General features: G+C 48.2%; 1 protein-coding gene across 7 annotated transcripts in view; it reads left to right on the forward strand.

Moving 5' to 3' along the window:
* MAP4K3 (mitogen-activated protein kinase kinase kinase kinase 3) overlaps positions 1-21769 on the forward strand; it is a 1422157-nt gene that overhangs the window by 551063 nt on the left and 849325 nt on the right. For 3 of the 7 annotated variants that reach the window (XM_078649058.1, XM_078649059.1, XM_078649060.1), the window contains exon 15: positions 6954-7016. The exons of the other annotated variants lie outside the window; for them this stretch is intronic. In XM_078649058.1, the coding sequence (XP_078505184.1) occupies positions 6954-7016 (63 nt within the window). The remainder of the gene's footprint in view (positions 1-6953; positions 7017-21769) is intronic. 7 annotated transcript variants of the gene reach the window in all.

Raw genomic sequence — 21769 nt, forward strand, 5'->3', positions numbered from 1 at the left:
GCCAAGGACTCCGGGATATCCTCCCACACCTTAAACAACTTCTCGGACAGGGCCCACTGCAGTGGGGGGGAGCATATACACTTCCAAAAACCATCGGCTCAGTGCCCACTTTCCCCTTGATAAAGACATAGCGGCCTTGAGGATCCACCCACTGCTTCTCATGGATGTAGGCCACTCTTCGGTGCACCCGTATCGCAACACCTCTAGATCCCCTGGCAAACCCAGCATGAAAGACTTGGTGGTATCCAAACCTCTGTAAGCTAAGTACTTTAGTGCCCAACATGTGAGTTTCCTGGAGCAAGAGTACATCTGCAGCCTCTATTTTTCCCCAACGCAAAACAGCCCCCCTTTTAACGGCATCCAGCATCCCCCTGACATTCCAAGTGATTATCCGTAGGGACTCACCGGGGAGCCCATGAGTCAAATCAGCCATAGTCAATCGAGGTCCAATAGGCTTGCCTCCTGTGCCACTTCCACCCACCTCGTACTCTAAGTGAACATTTTCAAGAGTAAAAAAGACAAGTAAATATGGAATAGAAATATACATAATTGTGAATAAATTAGGTTGATTTTTTGTTGAACAATGAAATAGGCTCAGGTGCTTGGCACCAAGTGGATAGTGCACGGTTCGTTGGGCCAGCATACCCAACATAAACAAACTTTTCTCAACAAGGGACTGACAAACCCGGTCAACCGTAGCACCATTGTGAGAAAACTTATAACGCCGTATAACGGAGTGCTCCCTAACCCCTGAATAAATAGTAATGTGCATGGGCATCGACTCCAGAGTCGGATTGTTTTTTTCCCCGCGTGTGAGGCGAGCGAGATTTGCCAGGTCTCTGAGTCAACGCCGCATAGTTTTCTTTGTTGGAGCATCGAAAATCCTCAGTTCCTGATAAATTCAGACATCCTTCTTCCATAGAATTTCATTGCCTCTGTTGTCATCCAGTCATTGGATTTGCATCTATGCGTTCGGCGACACCCCTTTTGGGGCCTTGCCCACGTCGGGCCTTTTTCCGGCAAGTCTTGTGCTTGAGGATGCAAGTACCCTGATGGAAAAATACCTTTTTGCTACTGTCCATAGTGCCACTCCAAGTGCTTGTGGGCAGACCAGCACACAGTTTGCAACCTCTGCCTGTCACTACAGCATACCGAGGCCTCCTGCTGCGATTGCCTTGCCTTCTGTTCCCAAAAAACTTTCCGCAACCATCGGGATCATTGGCTTGCTCGACACGCTATGGAATAGCACTGCGACAAAGTTACATGCAGCATCTTAGGGGAAGATGACGAAGAAAAGGAAGGGAAAGGAGAGGCTGATGTTGAACAACTTGCCTCTTTCAGCACGGAACCCAATTCCCCCTTGGAATCAGAGTCCCCAAACTTGTAGCCCATGCCAGCGTCAGAAAACCACAGCCGTAAGTGCTAGTTTGCACTATCACCTCACTCACCGCCCCTCCAGAGGCCAGGCTTTGAACCAACATTTGGCGATACGGCCTTCTGGATTGCCATTGCATTCCAGCCATGGCCAGCAGCGATCTAAGCAGTCTCTTACCCTGGCGCCCAGCAAGCCGCTTAAGACTTGGCCAGCCTCGACAGTTGCCTCGATGATCTCTGGGGTCTCAGCACCAAAGGATACCTCAGAGCTGAAATACCTGTGGACACCTTTACTAATGTATGCATCAAAGCGAAAACAATGATCAAAGCTAAGACAGCTTTCGACCCCCACTTTCCCATCCATGGCAGACTTTGAGTATCAGGACCTGCCACAATTTCAACGCCTTCATGAGGAACTGGCTTCTTGACTGTAAAGAGTGGGCATCCATGCAAATATGGGTGGAAAATCTCTGCAATGCCTGCATGAAAGATGCAGGATTCACCCCCTTGTAACAGGAAGCTGACTTTTGAAGAGCAACTAGCTTTGGAACCCTCTCTACCTCCAAAACTTAAAAAGTGTCACAACTGGGGCACCAGTCTTTTGCCTTTAAACCCTCTTTCTCCACCTGTTCCACCACCACCTCCTCATTCTCCTCTTTCTCCACTACCACCACCATGTGGGTCACCGCCTTCTTCCCCAGAGGGCTCTACTCATTCTTCCAATGTGGAGGGGAGCCCTCCGTTTTTAAATCCTAATGATGCTCCCTAAGACCCAGAACCCTGGCATTCCCCCCTGGGTCAATTATGGTGTTGGCCCTACAGGTGACAGTGACCTCAAACTTTACCCTGCCAAACCTTCCCCTCCTAACGATACTACCTCTTATGAGGTAATCCACAGTGCAACCACCTTTCACAACGTGGACCTACACAAGATCCCAGATGAGAAGGAGTTACTGGTAGAAACGCTCTACCACACCCAGCAGGCTACACAATTCTTGCCCATGCTTCAAAGACTCAGTCAAGGCCAATTTCATCATCCGAAGTGTTTACTAGAAATACAAGCCCTTGCCATCTGACCCTCCCTACATTAGAGGCCCATTCCCACCAGATTCCTTAGTGATGTACACCACCCACAAATGGAAGAATGCATAAAATACTGGGATGCCCCACCACCAGACAAAGAGAATAAGATCGATGTGGCGGGGAAAAGAGTTGCCTCTCAATTTGCAACTCCTTGGCGAATCATCATATTTATGGGATTGTTGCTTAGGTGTGACTGTGCCCTGTGGAATGAATTGCAAGACCTAATACAGCATCTTCCTGACAAATACATTGGGCACAGGAGATTGTAGCTGAAGTGCAAATAGTCTCCAACACTACCATCAGCTTCTAGAGGCATACATTTCAGTGTATTGATCCGTAGGCATGCTTGCCTCCATGTCTGTGGCTTTAATCCAGAAGTTAAGCAGCATCTAGATCTGTGGACACCCTTTCAACAGTACTTCTGCATCAACGATCTGGAGGTATGGTCAGTTCAATCGCTTTTAAACTCTTTCTTCGGCCATGTGCATCACAATGTATTTTTTTCAAAGCAATCTGCTTGACTGCCATGTATTGCCTGGAGAAACATGGGAGCACACACACTCCCTAGCTCTTATGGCTGACGCAAACCTCTTGAGATTGGGCTATCCTCAACAGAATGAATCTGCTAGCGGAGTATCTTTCGGGGGTGGACAAGAACTTTGCAGACCTGCTGAGCAGGATGCAGCAACCAGTCGACGAGCGAGTATTCCAGCTCCAAGTCCTGTTCCCGTACTTCCTACATTGGGGATTTCCTGACATAGTCTTCTTCCCAAGTGCCAAGTATCCCCTCCAGGTGTCCACACCCACAGCAGCAGTCCATGGCCATTGCTCTAGGGATGAACTGATCAGAAACCTTTTCCTATGCTTTTCAGTCTCATCTTCACCTTCCATTTGGGATTCAGAAGCTTCAGGAACCCTCCCTCACCCACGTGGGCCAGGCAGCCGTGGTAGACAACTCTCCTTGAGGTGTCTGTAGTGCATCATGAGAAGCTCCCCAACAGGTTGGGCCTTCTCACTCAACACCAGGGCACGGTCAGGCCTCCTAGTACCGGGGAGCTCAACGTGGCGGTCTAGATCTTAAAGTCCTAGAGTTTGGGTACCTCAGTTTTCCACCTGAATATAACAGGACCATCCTCAAAAAGGCATGCTGTCCCACTACTCAATCATTTTATGCGACAATGTGGAAAAGCTTGTACACTACTGTCTACCCAATTGCATTGATCCAATAAGGCTCACAGTACATGGCATTATTTGCTACCTTCTCCAATTGCAACGTTCAGGCCTGGCTTACAGATCCATTCGGTTACATGTGGCTGCAGTGGTAGCAAGCCTATCTAACAGTAAACATTCTTCATTATTCAGAGTCCCAGTTATTAAAGCCCTTATGGAAGGACTCAAGAGAGTTATCCCTACAAAAATACCTCCAGTTCTGTCTTGGAATCTCAGTGTAATCTTCACTAGTATCATGTGACCTCCCTTGTTCACTCCTGCTGTCTGCAGTTTCTGTCTTGGAAAGTAACATTTTTGGTCATGTCACTTCCCTCAGGCATGTGAGCGAGGTCCAGTCCCTCACACTGGAAGAGCCCTTTTAAGGTTGAGCATTCGAGCCGGTCAAGAAGGTCAAATTTGGCCTGGCGGACTCGGATAGATGCGACAGGTGTGGACAGGAGGGGGCGGATTTCTTCCACTTGTCGTGGGGTTGTCCGCAAGTTCATGAATATTGGTTACAGGTCTGCAGGGGTCTCTCCCTCATGATAGGGGTTACTCTAGATTTGGATCCACTGCTGTTCCTACTGGGTTATACCGCACAACTGGCACGGACGATACGGAAATTCACGAATGTTGCGCTCTTATTAGCCAGGAGACATCTGGCTTGCAGGTGGGGTCGAGGCCGGGCCCCGAAATTCAAAGATTGGGTGCAAGACATGTTATATTGTCAGGAACAGTATGGAATATTCGTAGAACTGCTGCCTCCCGGCTCTAGGCCTGCTGATATCTGGGGCCCTCTGCAGATATACCTTCTCACACCTACAGTTCAGGGGGAGGGGGAGACCGACGCTGCTGGCCTATCCATGGCTTCGGACTCGGAATAGATACATGTGCTTTGGGTGGAGCGATGGCGGAGGAGGGGCAGTGTAGAGAGATTACACTGACATTGCCCTAGGGGTGGTGAGGACTCCCCTCCCCTGACCGATGTCTCTACGTGCTGGTGTGGACATGCAGGTGTGATCAACTTTCAGGGTTCTGCTGGTTAGCTGTTGAGCACTGTGTTACTGATACGTCCGGAGGCCTACCTGGCAGCTGTGCATCAGCCCTGCGCTGTCGCTCCTCCTTGGGGAAACTGTGGTGAGTTGGGCCTGAGGACTGCGGTGCTGACTACCCTCTGTATTGTAATGACCTTGCTGATGTTTGTGCTGTTCCGCATGCTGTGTCCCCGCTACCCATCGCCCAGTTACAGATGGGCAGGCTGTAAGAACTGTCGTATCTTTGCCCAAATACAATATTATTATGCTAATGGATGTTCCCGATGACTGCCCCTATGCTAATCTTTGAAGACTTTCCTGTTGCGTTATTGATTGTGTATCGCTGCCGGCCTAAATATGGTTGTAGGCACACTGCTGTGTATATTCGCACGAATGACAATAAAAAACTTAAAAAAAAAAAATTAAAAAAAAAAAAAAAAAAAAAGGTTGAGCATTCGAGACCTCTTGTATATAAGTGAGTATATACTTATTATATACTTATATGTGTTATGTGTATGTACTTTGTGGGCTCTGGAGATCAGCCCTAGGACTTGTCTGCTTCCACTTAGGGACTTTTTTCTGTCCAACTGCCTCTATTTAACTGTCTTGATAGAAAACGACCAGCAGAGGTCAGTAAAATACCAGAATTGCTTTCTTTTGAGAGACTTTCTTTTTTAAAAAATTTCTGGCAATTGCCCCTATTGAACTTTCTTGATAGAAAACGACCAGCAGAGGACAGTAAAATACCAGAATTGCTTTCTGCCTATAGACTTTCTTGTTTTTATTTTTCTGGCAACTGCCTCTATTTAACTTTTTTGATAGAAAACGATCAGCTGAGGTCAGTAAAATACCAGAATCACTTTAGCAGTCTCTTGATTCCAGTCCATAGAAATTGTCTTCCACGAGCACCCGTACACAAAAATATTTTTCTCAAATCTTGTATTTTTAGTAATATGACCACTGAAGGCCCTGATTTTATATTAACAACAGAACTTTGGACTATACCATTTCCCGCTGAAAGGGAATATTTCTCTCCATGTGTTCCCATACCTGGTGTGTCACGCAGTTTGGTGCTTACTTTCCCTCCATGTTAAAGAACAGTAGATGTTTCAGCACCCAGGCTAATGTGCTGCATGGCTAAATACATATAAGGTCCCAAAGGTGAGACTGATAGCATTGCAAATGCTTGTTTAAAGAGCATGTTGAGAGGGTAGTCCTTTAAACTAAACCAAAGTTTTTACCCAAGATGATTTCTCCTTTCCACCTCAAGCAGACAATTGAACTTGCAGTGTTCTTCTCATTCACAGACTCAATAGCAGAGAGAGCACTTCACACACTAGATGTAAAGAGGGCCCTCATGTACTTTAGTGAAACATCAAAACCTTTTAGTAAGACGTAACAGTTGTTTTTCGCGTACATTAAACCACACAAAGGCAGTGCCATTTGAAAAATAGGTCTAGCCCGCTGGCTAGTCAAGTGTATTCAAACTTGCTATGCCAAAAGGCAGTTCTCTGTAAAACCAAGGCCAGTCTCCACCCTCAAAAAAGCAGCCTTAATGGCCTTACTTGGTAACATTACAATAGCTGATATCCGAAAAGCAGCTACCTGGTCCACACCGCACATGTTCACAAGGGGGCCAGGCTCTTCTACGTAAACTTTTACAATCTTCTGCAAAATCCTTTGGCTAACCATTGCCTTGGGGAGGACTGCTGTACATTTTGTGCAAAGCATGTGTATCTGCAGCTACAGATGCCACAAATGGAAGCATCTGTTTGTGGCATGTAGTACTGTAGATTCATATGCGCCACCCTCCTCCCGCAAGCATTTGTTTGTTGCAGATATCTTTCCTTTCTAATTTTCTTTCTGTCATAGGCTTCTCTTTGCGTGGTAATCTTTCTTCATATTCTTGCTCCATCTCCATCCTCATCCGCTGTGATGGAAAAGAATCTTAACTATGGAGTCGATAAGCATGTGCATTGCCAGTCATAGGAGGCAGCACTATATCTTGTGATGTGAAATACTTTTAAAAAAACAACAACAATGTTGTACATGTCCGAGCCCAGCATTAGATGGCAGGAGTATGCAAAGCATGTGTCTCTGCAGTTCTACATGCCACGAACAGATGCTTACAGGGTAAGTAACATTTTACTTCTGCTTTGACCAGCCTGCTTTTGAATATTTCCAATTGTGTATGTGTGACTTTCAGTCTTGATGTAATAACATGGGTTTCTTGGGTTTCTGCCTGCTAAACAGCCCGACAGGGACGATTATATGGACAGTGCAGAGGAATTATACTACACTGCAAGATCTAATCTGGTATTTTTCACCTTCTGATATTTTTTCTTTGTCAGCTTTGGTTTTATGTTTTCATTCTTTTCATTCAGAACTCTAACCTTTTGTCCTGTTACTTTGTCATTGCCTTTCTAGAACAAATCTTTCTATTCAAAAACCTGTTTCCTTTACTTTTCTACATGACTAATAGAAATATTGCTGTTGAAATCATTATTGTATTGGGGACATTTTCAGTTCGTCGGACTATATTCCCCGCATTTGCTTCATAATGTTTTTAAATAAAGAAAGGAGAAACCTGTTAAGCTTTCTGACTTGTATTTGTGTAGTTCTTAAAATCAAAGGGGCAATTTTTCAGGTCTCATTTTGTTAAGCTATTCTCAGCATTGATGCTGTTTAATATTGATGCAGAGGCTAAAGACGTGTTTTCCTCCTTTTTTTATTCTTCTGAAACAAGCCCAAATACATTGTGTGTTGTTAATATGAACTGTTTGTGCCCTTTAGAGCCTGCAGATACCACTTTAAATCACACTGACAGACGTCATGTTGATTAATGTTTCTTTGAGGTTTTAAAATGCAATCTGACAGCTAAATGACCTTTCTGTTTTTGTTGAATGTTGCTTGCTTTCCTCGTTATCTTGGTTGACCCTGTTTCAGAGCATCTAGTGACATCTTTCTCAGTCCACTCAAAATTAAGGTGGATTGAAATAATGGGTCCTAAAAGGTCCTTTAAAATCACATATCGAAATATTATATATTCATCAGATTTCAGAAACTGTCTTTAAAATGTTCTCTGCATTGTAAATAAAACAATCCTCTGGTTTTACGCTGCAGAGGTTCAGCTAACTGAAACATACCATTGTTATGAGATGCAGTTGAAATGGCGTAGTAGATTTTGCTTAAATACAGTTTCTGTTTACTGCCATATCACAATGTGTGCATTGTTCTTTGGGGAGTTTTGTTGGGACTCCACCTCTTTAACAGGGTGAAGTTAAGTTGCATATTGTTTTATTCATCATACAAAGTGCAAAAACGAACATGGAAATAACGATTCTGAGGTGATAAATCCCAGGAAGCAACTCTTGTGAAAATATTCTTCACTTAACACTGACAGTTTGCATCTTGATTTTCTTTGTGCTTCTTTTGCAACACATTTTGGTGCTTAAAATTGTTTGTATGCCTCTAAAATAAGGCTCCCAATCTACCCTTCCCTCGCTACTCTGCTATTTTGAAACACTTGATTTCATGTTGGCCCTACATTGGAAATCTTTCCTTGCTTGGGAGGCGATACGATACCGTAATTTAGGAGACATACTTAAAGGAGGCACAATCACAGCGTTCAAGCAGATGAAAGATGACTTCCATTTGCGAGAAAATAGGCAGTCAATATTACCGAAGTGAGACATTGAGCCATACATGGCCCATTCAGGCTAGGAGCATTGAGGGCACTGATCTGGGAGCTTGCATAAACAGGGATGTGAGCGTGGGAGGGGGAACTAGGGATGACATTTTTACAGACACATGAGATGGCCTTCATTGGAATGCCTGCAGAGGCACCTGAAATGTGTGAGGAAAAGAGGACGCTTTAAATATCCTCTACAGATGGCACTACACAACGACTATATTACATGCATTTGGCAGACAGATAGGCAGCTGGATGGTGTGTTTAGCGTTTAGGGATTATCATGCATATATTCTATAACTCCCACAGATGCATGCGTTCTGGGCCCAGATATAAGATCTCATAACACAAATCACCAGAATACAATATCTAGGGCAGTCTTCAAGCATTCTACTGGGATTGGCACTGGCTATCAATTGCGGGAAAGCAAATGGCATCATCAGCCTAGTAATGCTACTTCTACTCACCATCAAACAAATGTTCCTAGCAGGAAGGAGGCAAGCAAAAACACCAGTGATGTTAGACTGGATACACAGGGTATGGCATATACTGGATAAGGTAAATGTATATTGTGACAGAGCTGGCACATAGAGTAAATTCCCTAGGATATGGATGCCTTTGTTACCTTTCTATCCATAGTTATGCTTACACTCACATGCCTCAGGACACTAGGGGTCATCTAGATCCTACCAAAGAACAAATGAGGTCAACATACATAAGTAGTGGAAACAACTACTTTCAACTGGCATTTACAGGTCAGACTAATTCACAGATTATAATAGATGAAACAGAAACTGCCGCTTTTCAGGGTGGGGAGGGTTTTATTGATTGGATTCTATGCTTCCACTGCTGTCTGTTCAAAAACGGATTTCTTTCTTTTGTGTTAAGCACTCCATGACAGAGCATGTGTTTTCCAATGGCCTCCCTCATGTCCTTCTCTGCCCTTGCACTCAGTGTTGCTCATGCTTCTCTCCACCCTCCTCTGTGTTGTATTCACACTTGGGTAGTTCCACTTGTTGCTTTCTTGCCTGTGTGCTTCTCCTCACCTGCGTGCTTCTCCTTCCCTGCTCTACGTTGCAGTCTAGCGTGTTGCTTATGTCCCCCATGCCTCTTCCTCACTTGCCTCCTTTGTGGTTCTTTCCCATCCACCCTATCCATGTTGTTCACAACCCCTGCACACTTAAGGGAAAATATGATTTTGCACTTGTTAATTTATTTACACGTCTGACTCGGTTAGTAACACAAAAATAAAAACGACTATAATTGTTTTAGGCACATGCATGTGGTGCCTGTGCCTCCAAAATGACACAATCGCCATGTCATAGCCCTTTTTAGGTCGAGCGTAGCGCAGCGCGCATGTGCTGCTCTATTGGAGGCTTCTTGTGAGGACATCAAGCTTCCCCGAAACTTCTTTGTGTGGGTCTGACTCCTCCCACACGTTGGATTGGCCTTTGCGTGCAGCTTTCAATAATTAATAATATAATAATAATAATAATGAGTCTTGTAAAGCGCGAACAGCTACCTCACATGGAGGTGTCCCGGCGCTGTGAGAACAGACTAGCCATATGTCAGGTGGCGGATCTTAGCGTAGTGTAGTGAATAGCCAGGTTTTAGCAGTCGTTTAAAGCAAGTTTCAGAAGGGGCCTGTTGTAGGGCAGGAGGGAGAGAGTTCCATAACCCCGCCACATTGTCCGAGAAGGTTCTTCCACCCAGCCGCACTCTTCGCGCTCGAGGGACCACGAGCTGCACCCGCCCATTGGAGCGGAGGGTCCTCGACTGGTGATACTTGGGTAGCCTGGCTCTCAAATAATTAGGACAGATACCATACAGGGACCTGAAGGCCAGCGTCAAGGTTTTGAACTTGATCCTACTGGCCACTGGAAGCCAGTGCAGTGCCCGGAGATGTGGAGAGACTGGGTGCTTGAAAGGAATACACCTCAGCAGTCTCGCAGCCGCATTCTGCACCAGCTGTAAGCGCTGGATTAAATATTGGGGAAGACCCAGATAGAGTCCGTTGGCGTAGTCCAGCCTCGATGTTACTGTGGCGTGGACTACAGTTTTACGACACTCTTCTGGTAGAAGTCTCAGGATCTTGCGCAGGTTCCTCAGCTTGGTTAAACAGCATCCTGCTACCTGCCGAATATGAGAGGCAAAAGAGAGACTGCTATCCCAGCGGACTCCCAAGTTTTTTGCGCTCTGGCTCGGCGACGGAGGCGTCCCCATTTCCACTGGCCACCAGAGCTCTGCGGGGGGGGGGGGGGGGGGGGCGATCCCTTGCCAAAGAAGATGACCTCTGTCTTCTCAGCATTCAATTTAAGTTTATTAGCGTTCATCCAGCTGGCCACATCTCGGAGACACCCCTTAAAAGCACGCAAATGGCTAAAGGCGGGTGCATGTCCCACCTCTTCTCCAAAGGTTCACTCCCACTGCGTTTTGCTCTCGGGAGCGAGCAGCAGCCCGCAGGGTGGCAGCTGCATTCCTTGTGGCTCAAGTTACTATTTACACAGAAAGCTCCGTGCTTTCGGCTGTTTTCGGCTATGCGTTATTGCAGGTCCAAATGTTTGGATGCAGGTTTGGATCTCCTTTTTTTTTTTTTTTTTGATTATAAACTTTTATTGTCATTCAATCGCAAATACACAGCAGTGTGCCTACAACCATATGCGGCCGGCAGTGATACACATACATTGACACATTGGGACCTTTATCAGTTATGAGCATATAGAGGAAAGGACAGTCAGGGGCAGTCAACAGAAACACAGTAAAGTAGTGGTCCAATCATAACAGGTCGAAACACTAGGGAATCTGCATTTGGGTGATAGTTAACGGCAAGATGGGACGTGGCACAATGGAACCAGTAATCAGGTCAACACTTCAGTAGGCAAGGGAGTACAGTAACCATCCATCATATGATCCATTAGGGTCTCTCAATTGAGGAGAAATTGAAATCACATTTTACAGCAGAGTAACTAAGGATTGGGGCAAAGGATCGTTACAGTGGACAAGACTCATTAGGCATGGACCCACATATCCGTCACATCTTCATGTGCGTATAGTCACATAGTGAAAAAAAACAGCGATCAGGTGTTAAGCCTCGCATCACAGACACCAGTAACAGCATAGACATATAGCAGTCCTCCCCTTCCATCCCAGTTCAAGACATGGCATGTAAGTTTAAACCGGTTCTGCTATTAGGGGCGCATCTTCGGTGGCAATGTCCTCCTCCCCTTGTGTTGTAGTGGCGAGAAGGTAAGCCTGCAGAGGGCCCCAGATGTCAGCCGGCCTGGAGTTAAGAGGCAACAGTTCCGAGAATATTCCGTACTGTTCCTGACAGTATAACATGTCATGCAACCAATCTTTGAATTTAGGAGCCCGGCCCCGGCCCCATCTACATGCCAGGTGTCTCCTTGCCAGCAACAGTGCCACATTAGTATATTTCCTAACCGTACGTGTAATCTTCGCGGTGTACCCCAGTAGGAACAACTGTGGATCGAAGGCCAAAGGAGCAGCTATCATAAGGGAGATACCCTCACAAACCTGCGACCAATATTCCTGTACTCGTGGACAACTCCAAGCTAAATGGAAGAAATCTGCCCCTTCCTGACCACATCTCTCGCACCTATCCGAGTCGGCCAGGCCGAATCTAACCTTCCTAACAGGCGTATGGTACAACCTATGGAGGAACTTATAATGTATAATTTTAAAGCGACAGCTGGACATCACCGCTCCCGACAAGTCACAACAGTATTCCCATTGCTCGTCTGTGATTTCCCTGCCAAAATCCGATGACCAATGCGCCCTAGCCGCACTCTCCACAACAGGTAGGTCCTCTCGCATGCATCTATATATTTTAGACACTAGATGTGCTCCATCAGTGCTATTCAGCACAACTGCAAGTGGGGCTACACTGGGGGGTTCACGAGGGTACTCCGGCAATAAGGCTCTTAGGCCTTCTCGTAGCCGTAGGTAAGAAAATAATTCCAGAGGGTTATGTGCACATTCCCCAAAGAAGTCCTCTCGAGACCGGAATATTCCGTCGCGGAAAAGATCACCCCACGTTCGAATGTTCAGCCGACGACACAGTCGTTGGAATCCCACCTCCTGAAGGAGCGCCACCTGTGGATAAGATAGTGGCATCCGAGCTGTATACAGTAACGGGGTGTGCAGCCTTCTCCCTATTCTATGCCATGCATCCATCGTACAGGTCACTGTATTAGAATGCATATGCAGTTCCGATGTAGGGGCATGAACCACGCCAACCAGCGGTAGTGGGTGAGCTATCCAGTCTTCCGCCGCTACCTGCGGCATGAAGGCAGTCGGTTTCATCCAATAATATAGGTAGTGTGCCTGAGCACTCAAGTAGTATACCTCGAAGTCGGGTACGTCAAATCCTCCCACCCGATAAGGTTGTGTCATGACTGCCCAGCGGAGTCGGGCCTGCCTGCCCCCCCCATACCAGACGTATAAGTTCAGAGCGCACGGTTTTGAAGAAGAATGCGCCTGGGTGGTAAGGAATATTGAGGAACAGATATAGGAAACGCGGCAAGACCACCATTTTTATGAGGGAAATTCTCGCCGCCATCGACAAGGGCAGTTTAATCCATCGAGTCACTGAGTCCGCTAGCTTAGTAATAGCCACTCCGTAGTTCGATCGCAACGTATCTCCCCTGTCTCTCGATATTTGTATCCCCAGGTAGCGCAGTTCAGAGGTGCACCACTCAAGAGGGTACTCCAGCGGGAATTCCGATACAGCTGGTGTCAGAGGGAAGAGTTGGGATTTACCCCAGTTAATAGAGACTCCGGAGAGGCCTCCAAAGGCAACAAACTCCCGCAATAATGCATTCAAGTTAGAACGGGGGTCCTTAACGTACAGAGTGACATCGTCAGCATATAATGAGATGGAAAGCTGGCGTTGGAGGTAATTAAATGCACTGGCTTTATGAAGCTGTCGGATTCGGCAGGCCAGCGGCTCTATCGCCACAGCAAATAGTAAAGGGGAGAGGGGACACCCCTGACGGGTACCCCTTGTTATTGCAAAAGCGTCAGTTAGTCGGCCGTTCGCAAGCACTCTCGCCGTTGGAGCCGTGTATAACAACCGCACCCAATTTACAAATATCGGTGGAAACCCCATCTTCTGCAAGACCGTGAATAGGAACCCCCACTCCACAGAATCGAAAGCTTTCGATGCATCTAAAAAAACTGCGGCAAGGGGATCTCAGGGTGAACCGTTTGAATCAGGGAGAAAACAGTACGGAGGTTGTGTGAGGTTGATCTCGTAGGGACAAAGCCGGACTGATCAGGCAAGATGAGTGTGGTCATGAGCAAGGAGAGTCTCGTGGCGAGTACCTTAGCCAGAATTTTGGCATCGCAGTTCAATAGCGACAGTGGGCGATACGAGTCACAGTGTGCAGCATTTTTTCCGGGCTTAAGTAAAGACGTGATGATGACCTCTCGCATGGATCTCGGAAGCACACCCACTTCTAAGGCATCTTCAAACACCTCCTGCAAAACTGGTGCAATGACATCTATATAACATTTATAAAATTCTGCGGGAAGACCATCATGACCCGGTGCCTTCCCGTTGCCCAAGGACATAATGGCATCCCGCACCTCGTCCAGCTCAAGTGGCGCCCCCAGAAATTGTCTGTGGGCGTCGCTTATCCAGCAGAGCGCGATATCCCCCAGATAACTATCCAGGTCAAAGTCCCCAGCCGCCCGTGACGTATAAAGTTGTTCATAGTGTGTTTGGAGCGTGTTCAGAATCCCAACAGAATCCCTGTGTACCTCCCCATCCGCTGTGGTCAGTTCCAAGATAGTATTCGAGCCTCGTGCCACCTGCACTGCCATGGAAAGTGCTCTGCCCGGTCTCCCTCCCTCATTGTAAGCGCGGGCCCGCCAGTACTTCCTCTTGAATCGCACCTCCCTTTGCGCCTCCGCCTCATACTCTGACAACTTAGCCCTGAACTCACGCTGCACTTCCCCAGCAGCCCCCTGTACCATGCAGTTCTCTAGTTCCCTTAGGTCTTCCTCCAACTTGTTGAGTGCGCGCTGTATGTCTCTCAGCACCCCAGAGCTCTTAGCAATGCACCATCCCCTCACCGTAACCTTGAAAGCCTCCCAGACTGTTTCTACATTATCCACAGTATCCTTGTTCTGGGGAAAAAATTCTTCTATGTCGGTCCTAAGTTCTTCACGGAAGACAGTATCTACCAGAATGCTAGGGTGCAAACGCCAAGGCGGGCGTGGTTTATTAAATCCGGGCATATCTAGAGTCATTAGAACAGGGCAATGGTCAGAATGCGTTCTGGGCAAATGTTGAGAATGCAAGACATGTGGTGCTAGATTCATGGATACAAAGATATAATCGATTCTGGCCCATGTTCCAGTGTATGATGTGAAGTGTGTGCCATCTAGTAGATCAGGATGTAGGCGTCTCCAACTATCGATCAATCCCCCCTCTTCAACTATCCCCCGAAGGGAATCTCTCGCCTTGGTATGGTATGTTGGGCAACCGTCTGCTCTGTCCAACCTCGGGTGCAGGGCAACATTAAAGTCTCCACCCCATATCAGTTACCTGGAACCCACATCCATTATACCTCCCCAGAGCAGCGTGAAAAAATGAGGATCATCGACATTGGGGGCATAACAATTGGCAATGGTAATCGTTTCCCCACCCAACCTCCCCCACACAATCACATATCTTCCCTCCTTATCAGTAAGCTGACCCTGCAGTGTGAACGGGAGGGCTCGGTGTATAAGAATAGCAGTACCCCTGGCGTACGAGGAGTAGTTTGAGAAAACCCTCACTCCTGCCCATCTCGCGCCGAATGTAGAATCAGCTAACGGGGGTTGTGAGTTTCTTGTAGCATAACCACCTGCACATTATGTCTATCCCAATACGCCAACAGTTGTCTACGTTTTCGTGCATCCTTCAGTCCACGCACATTCCATGATATGAAATTACATTGGTTAACAATCCCTGCACCCCTAGTGATCTGTTTTAGCCTGCGTTAGGAATGTACAATGCATCACCCACATCTGCAGTGTATCACAATCATCAGTCCCTCTCTCATCCCTCCATTGTATCGCTGTGTCAGTTCGCTTGTGTACTTCACACTCAACCAATTCACATAACTCCCATGCTTTCCCCCATTCCCCACCCACCTCTCACAGAGGCATCCCCAACTCGCCAGTGCCGTCATCCACCCTTCCCCACCCCGATTCCCTCAACAACCGAGGGTGATAACATACCCTACAACAACAGTAACCTCATGGGTAATACCCGCTAGGTAGCATTCCAGGTGGCAACACAGCACCCCCTCTTCTCCTCCAGTTCCCAACGGCGGAACTCACCCAGCCAGAGGGAGAGAGGGGGGTACCTGGCGACGAGGATCGAGATCAGCTTGTCTCGGGCCATATCCCCCACCCTCCTTAAAGTTAAAGAGAAATAGAGGTCAATGATCATAGCCATCGACATAAATCAGTCCTCATCTCGGTACTCACATACAGGAACCAGATTGATATCTAAAGTGCAAGAACCAGGAGTTCACTGTTCCTCGTCCTCCATCTGGTCGTTTCTGCGATCAGGCTCAGCCATCCCATCTCTATTCTGGAGCGCCGTATGTTTAAAATGTTTGATAAAATCCTCAACTTGCTGCGGTTTCGTAAAAAAGTTTTGGCGCCCCTGATAAGTGATCCGTAGTCTAGCCGGATAGAGCAATGCGTAGTCCACTTGAAGAGCACAAAGCTTTGCTTTAACATCCAAGAACTTGCGCCGCTCCTCCTGGACCATGGGCGTAAAATCAGGATATATTGTAAAATTGTTACCATCATAGTTGAGCGAGTTGGAGGTTCGAGCCGCCCGCAGCGCAGTGTCTCTGTCCCTATAGTTCAGCAGGCGGGCTATGATACGTCTCGGTTTCATGCCCGGCTTGGGTACCGGTCCCAGGGATCTATGCGCCCTCTCTACTATAAACTGGGGGGAGAATGCTTCCGAGCCTACTGCAGCCAACAGGAGTTTTTCCACATAGTCCTCCATTTTACCCACGTTGGTGGATTCCGGAATTCCCACTACGCGTATGTTATTACGTCGGCTTCTCGCCTCCAAATCTTCGTTCTTTGCCGCTATTGTGCGCAGTAGGTCATCCATCCGTGTAAGTCGTGTCGTATGTTGTCCTGAGGTATCCTCAACATCTGAAACACGCTGTTCCACCTCCTTCAATCTCCCCTCATGAACATCCAGCTTGTGAACTACAGCATCCATCCGGGACGACATTCTGTCCGCAATGGTCGCGAATCCCTGGCGCATCTCACGAAGGATTTCCTGGACATCCGTGGAGGTGGTCGCCTGGCTATCGGTAGGACTACTAGTCTCTATCTGCTTCTGTTGTTCCGGGCTGGTGCGAGTTATCTTCTTCGTAGTATCAAACGTGAGCTTCGGCTGTCGCGCATCAGGCCGGCCCATCTTCGCCACCGAGCACTTCCAAGCAACACAGAGCGCGATGTATCGGGCAGCAGGTTCACTGCGTATTTGCAAGCTCGTTGGTCAGAATCGACACAGTGTCTCCACCGCCCCGACGAGCGCCAGCAGGGATCGGCACCCGCGTGGGGTGCAAAAGCGTGGTGAAGGCAGGTGTCTGTCGTCTCCCCCGGTCACAGATCGCCTCTCTGATTCAGACCTGGGAACACTCCAGTGGTTCCACCAGGCAACCGTCTCACCGTGCGCCAACCGTGAGCAGGACAATGAGGCTGCAGCTTCCCCAGGGCTATTGCTCGGTATTCAGGCGTGCAGAGCAGTCGGTAGTATGAAGCAGTCTACCCATTCGGGTTGTATATATGGAGGTGTGGGGCCTGCGGGGCGTAGGATGCAGACAATAAGGGCTACAGCGCGGTAGTTCGCCAGAGCACTTCCTTGTTGTAATTGCCTAGTTCATGCCTCCAAGGGTGGCGAAACACTGCAGCCCCCAAGTGTTCGGTACAACCAGTATATGTAGTCTCTATACCCGCCGTTGTATGATCTCACCTCAGGGCACGACCAGCGGCAGTAGTTGGTAGGGGAGAGGGGAGCACCCTGTGCAGCAGCAGAAGAGATGTATTATGTCCCCAGCAATGGCCTTAGTCACGGACTCCTCCCAGCGCTTCCCGCTCCTCGTACCCTGCAGGCGAGGACAGACAGAGGATCGACTACCGAAATGGCGGGCTCCCCAGCCGGCAGCAAGTTCCTCAGCAGCCCCCATATGCTCAAAGCATCAGCGCTCAGTCTAGTGCGCTCGGCGATTTCCTCTACGCCCTGAGGGCAGGTTAATTAGGGTCCCCTGGAGGCTCCGCAGGCAGTGTAAAGTCCGCTCCCGAAATTGCCGCCACCCCCGATGGGCTTCAGCAGGGCGATGACTGCGCTCGGCGGCGAACTGAGTGTCCAAGGGGCAAATAAAACGCTATGTGTACCTTAGTGGACAATAGGGCAGGGCTGCACCACTGCAAGACTCGAATCGCCGCTGTAGGGAAAGGATCACAGAAGTTGTCTTCCGCTGCCGCCGCTCCGTGACTTTCGCGCCATTCAGGGCCCAGCCGACATCCCCAGAGCCTCGGTCTCGCGTCGTCCAGCAAGCCGTCCGGCCGTGCCGAGTCTTCCAGCAGTCTGGGTCGCTGGAAACGGGGGAGCCTCCACCAGCCTCGGGCTACGAGCAAACGGCTCAAAAATTATACCGGAGTTGCTGTGCAGCCCCCTCAACAGGTGGGGGCAGTTTCAGCCCGATCAGTCACCGATAAGAGGATCAATTAAAGGATCGATGTCGCCAGGATGTGAGAGCCTCATGAAAAGGCTTCCATACACAAGTGCGCCACCTAGCGCCCCCCGGTTTGGATCTCCTTTGAAGTGTTTTGTCTAAATGTGGGTTTTATTAATCTTAGAACGTCCATCTTTCAATTGTGTGCTTAACCTAGAGGAACAGGAAGCAGTGAGTGGCGTTGTCAGACTAGACTTGTGACTTTGGAGTGCTACAAAATCAGCTCCGGGCGTAACACATAATTTGAGATTCTTGTTGCTTTGATTATCTATTCCTTGCGGTAATAGAGAATGAGGCATCTGAGTGCTACAAAAATCTGGACCGGGCGTAAATACAGAACTAGAGGTTCTGGGAGCTATGATTATCTGTTCCATGCGGAAATGGAGAATGGTGGCTTCTGAGCCCTATCAGGATGTGCTTTGGAAAGTGTTAAACCATGGGAGTTTCTGACGCTATAAAGATCTGTTCTGAACACTGCGAAGATCAGCTTCGGACGCTATACGTGAAGTATATACAGGCTCACACCCTCCTCCTGTGGGAAAACGTTTGGCTCTCCTTCGGTCTTCCGCTCCCTCTTCCGTTCTTCGCTCCCTCAGCACCCCCTATTGTCCATCCGTGCTCCCCTCCAGTCCCTCCTAGTGTCGCCTGCTTTATCCTCTCTGCCCTTCTTTGGTTGCTGCTCAGAGCAGACTGAGACGGGGCAGAGCAGCTCCCACTAACCCCTCTCTCCACCACCCCATTTTGCTTTCTCTCCCTGTAATTCGTTTCCCCCCACCTGTGTCCTCCATCTTGTTTCTCCACACCATATCCTTTGTGTGGCTTTTGCCCCGCCATGTTGCTTCTTTTCTCGCTTGCTTTTCACCCCCAAACTCCAATGTGGCTCTCCACCTGCTTTTATTTCTTTTTATTTACCGATCCAACTCGGATTGGTGGAAAATTCACCCACATCATTATGCAGGCGTGCACATGCGTGATTTGAGCACCTACAAAATGACGCAGCCAGCAGCATCATTGGTTTTTTAAAATGTATTGTTATCCATACTGCTCAGCATCAGGGATGCTATGCAGCATCACTAAAACCTATTCAGAAAGCCAATAGATTCTAAAGGCGAGACCTGTTGGCTTTGCCAGTGCTTGTTTTACTTTGTTTTATTTAGGTATGCTTCACAGCATCAAGGATGCTAGGCTAAAAGGAAGATGAGTAAAAATCATTGGCGAAGCCAGTTAGTCCCAATGGTGAGACCTAGTGGCTTGCCAATGCATGTTACTTTTAGGGACTTATCATTTACTTGACTTTGTGACACTAATAAAATGGTGCTAAAACTAATACAGACGTACATACGATGCTATGTCTAGTGGGATATATTATTTTCCAAACACTGGTTAAAATGTTGTTTGTAGTGTATCCTAGCAGCATGCCTGTTGGATCTACTTCTATTTATTCCCTATAAATACTAGTAGGAATGTCCAGTACAAACAACTTGGGTAATAACTCGCTCTGTATACTGAAGGGAGAATGTGATTTTATTTCTCTTGTGACTGTGTTCATGCAGTGGCGGTAGGCATGGCTCGCAGGTTGGGGGCTTGCGGGCAGCTTTAAAAAAATTAGAATAAAAAAAGAAATTAATAAAACTTAGCTTGCCGCCTCGGGGTCCCGACTCTTTTCGCCTGATTCCCTGTGTCTGAGCGCCGTGACACACCGCATGGAGAACAGGGTAGTGCGCATCATTGTTTTGGAGGGACCGAGAGGGCCTACTAAACAGTATTGCACACAGGAGTGTCTACCACTCCTCCCCTGCAGCTCTGTCCGCCCCCTCACGCACTGCCACAGCTGGATGAAAAAGTAATAATAACATTGTTACTATCATTTTATTTTATCCTTTCTTTGCTGCTCCTCAGCCTTAGTCTATTCTCTGCTCCCCGCTGCAGTAGGGTAGTTTGTCATTTAGTGCCACCCAAGCTCACTATTGTGGTGGGCGACCCTGCCTACTGCTGCAGTACATTGCTTGCCCCACCTATAGCAGAGTCACTTGTTTCTTAATTTACTGCCTCTGTTCGCTCTCCCACTTCTTCCGATGTCCTCCTCTCCATCTTCAATCTACCAGCACCCTCCTACCCAATATTTCCTCCTCCCTCCCTACAGCTTCTCTGTTTATGCCCCTTTGAATCACCGCACACAGGCAGTGGACATGCGAGGTGTAACAAGTGCTGGTTAAAAGGCAGTGGGTCCTTTGCGTTTCCCTTTCATTGCTTTGGGGCTTGGGCTGTGAATACCGATGCAAGTACCACGGTTTGTCAGTAAAGGGGTAAACAGTCTCCGGAGGTCGGGGGAAAAGGAATTGGTGACCCCGGCCATTCATGGGGCATTTAAGGATACACTGAGTGCGAGAATACAGGATTAGGAGCTGGTCTCTGGGAGTGTACCACCAGACTCAAGATGCTTTTTGAAAGAGGGGTAATGTAACAGGAGCTCCTGTAAATGCACTTGCAGCATTTCAACAACTGAGGAGGTAACATGTGTTTCACTAATAGACCGACCTCTGGACCTAAACTTCACGGATTGAGCCTGCACTGTCATCAACAGCACTCCTCAGAGGCAGGCAGTTCTCACTAACCATGCCCAGCACCAATTCTTAATGCACTGTATCAGCACACCTCAGATCCAGGATGGGCCTTCACTCAAAAACAGTGCACCTCAAATCCATGATGAGCCTCACTCAAAAACGTTACACCTTATATCGGAAAGAAACACGTTAGTCATAGATTCCTTACCTGAGGATTACCCCCAGGCGTCAGACTGGATCCGGAAAGTTTTTTTGTCAGCAGTACCGAAGTGTTTGCGGGAGCGGTCCCGAAAGCTGCTTGTGCGTCGGCTTCGACTCTGCGCCGTTCGAGGACCCGGTCGCGAAGGAGGTCGAGGGACCGGTCGCAGAGCCATCACCACTCGTCCAACTCATTGAAGTCTTCGGACTCGGGTTGGGGTAAGTCGAAGAAGCATTGTCGCTCTTCGACTTACGGTGCACCTCCCCCGGCTCCGCTCGCGGAGCCCGAAGAGTCGATTCCGGGCTTCCTTTCCTTCCCAGGACCCGAAGCAAATCCTGCCCAACTTTGTTAGTTTTACAAGGCGATGCATGTCATCTTTGGGCGGCACGAAATGGTGTTGGTCGCAGCCCATCTGCGCAGATCAGGCGTTCCAGTCTTCCCCTATCTCGATGACTGGCTGTTGAAGGCGGGCCCACCTCCAGACTACGGCCAACCTCCTGCATTCGCTGGGGTTCTCCATCATTGTGCCGAAGTCACACCTGATTTCATCTCAGAAGCTCCTCTTCATCGGAGCGGTCTGGACACAACGCGGTTTTGGGAATATCCTCCCGAACAGCGAGTCTGGGATATTAGGGCTATGATTCCGATCTTTCAGCCTCTATCCCAGGTTTCTGTCCAGATGACCCTGAGGCTGCTGGGCCTCATGGCCTCCTGTATCCTGCTGGTCGATTATTCCAGGTAGCATATGCGGGCTCTGCAGTGGGACCTGGAGTTCCAGTGGGCGCAGCATCAGGGAAATCTGTCCGATTGCATCCAGATCTCAGAGGGCACTA

The sequence above is a fragment of the Lissotriton helveticus genome, chromosome 6 (assembly GCF_964261635.1).
Source record: "Lissotriton helveticus chromosome 6, aLisHel1.1, whole genome shotgun sequence".
NCBI lineage: Eukaryota > Metazoa > Chordata > Amphibia > Caudata > Salamandridae > Lissotriton > Lissotriton helveticus.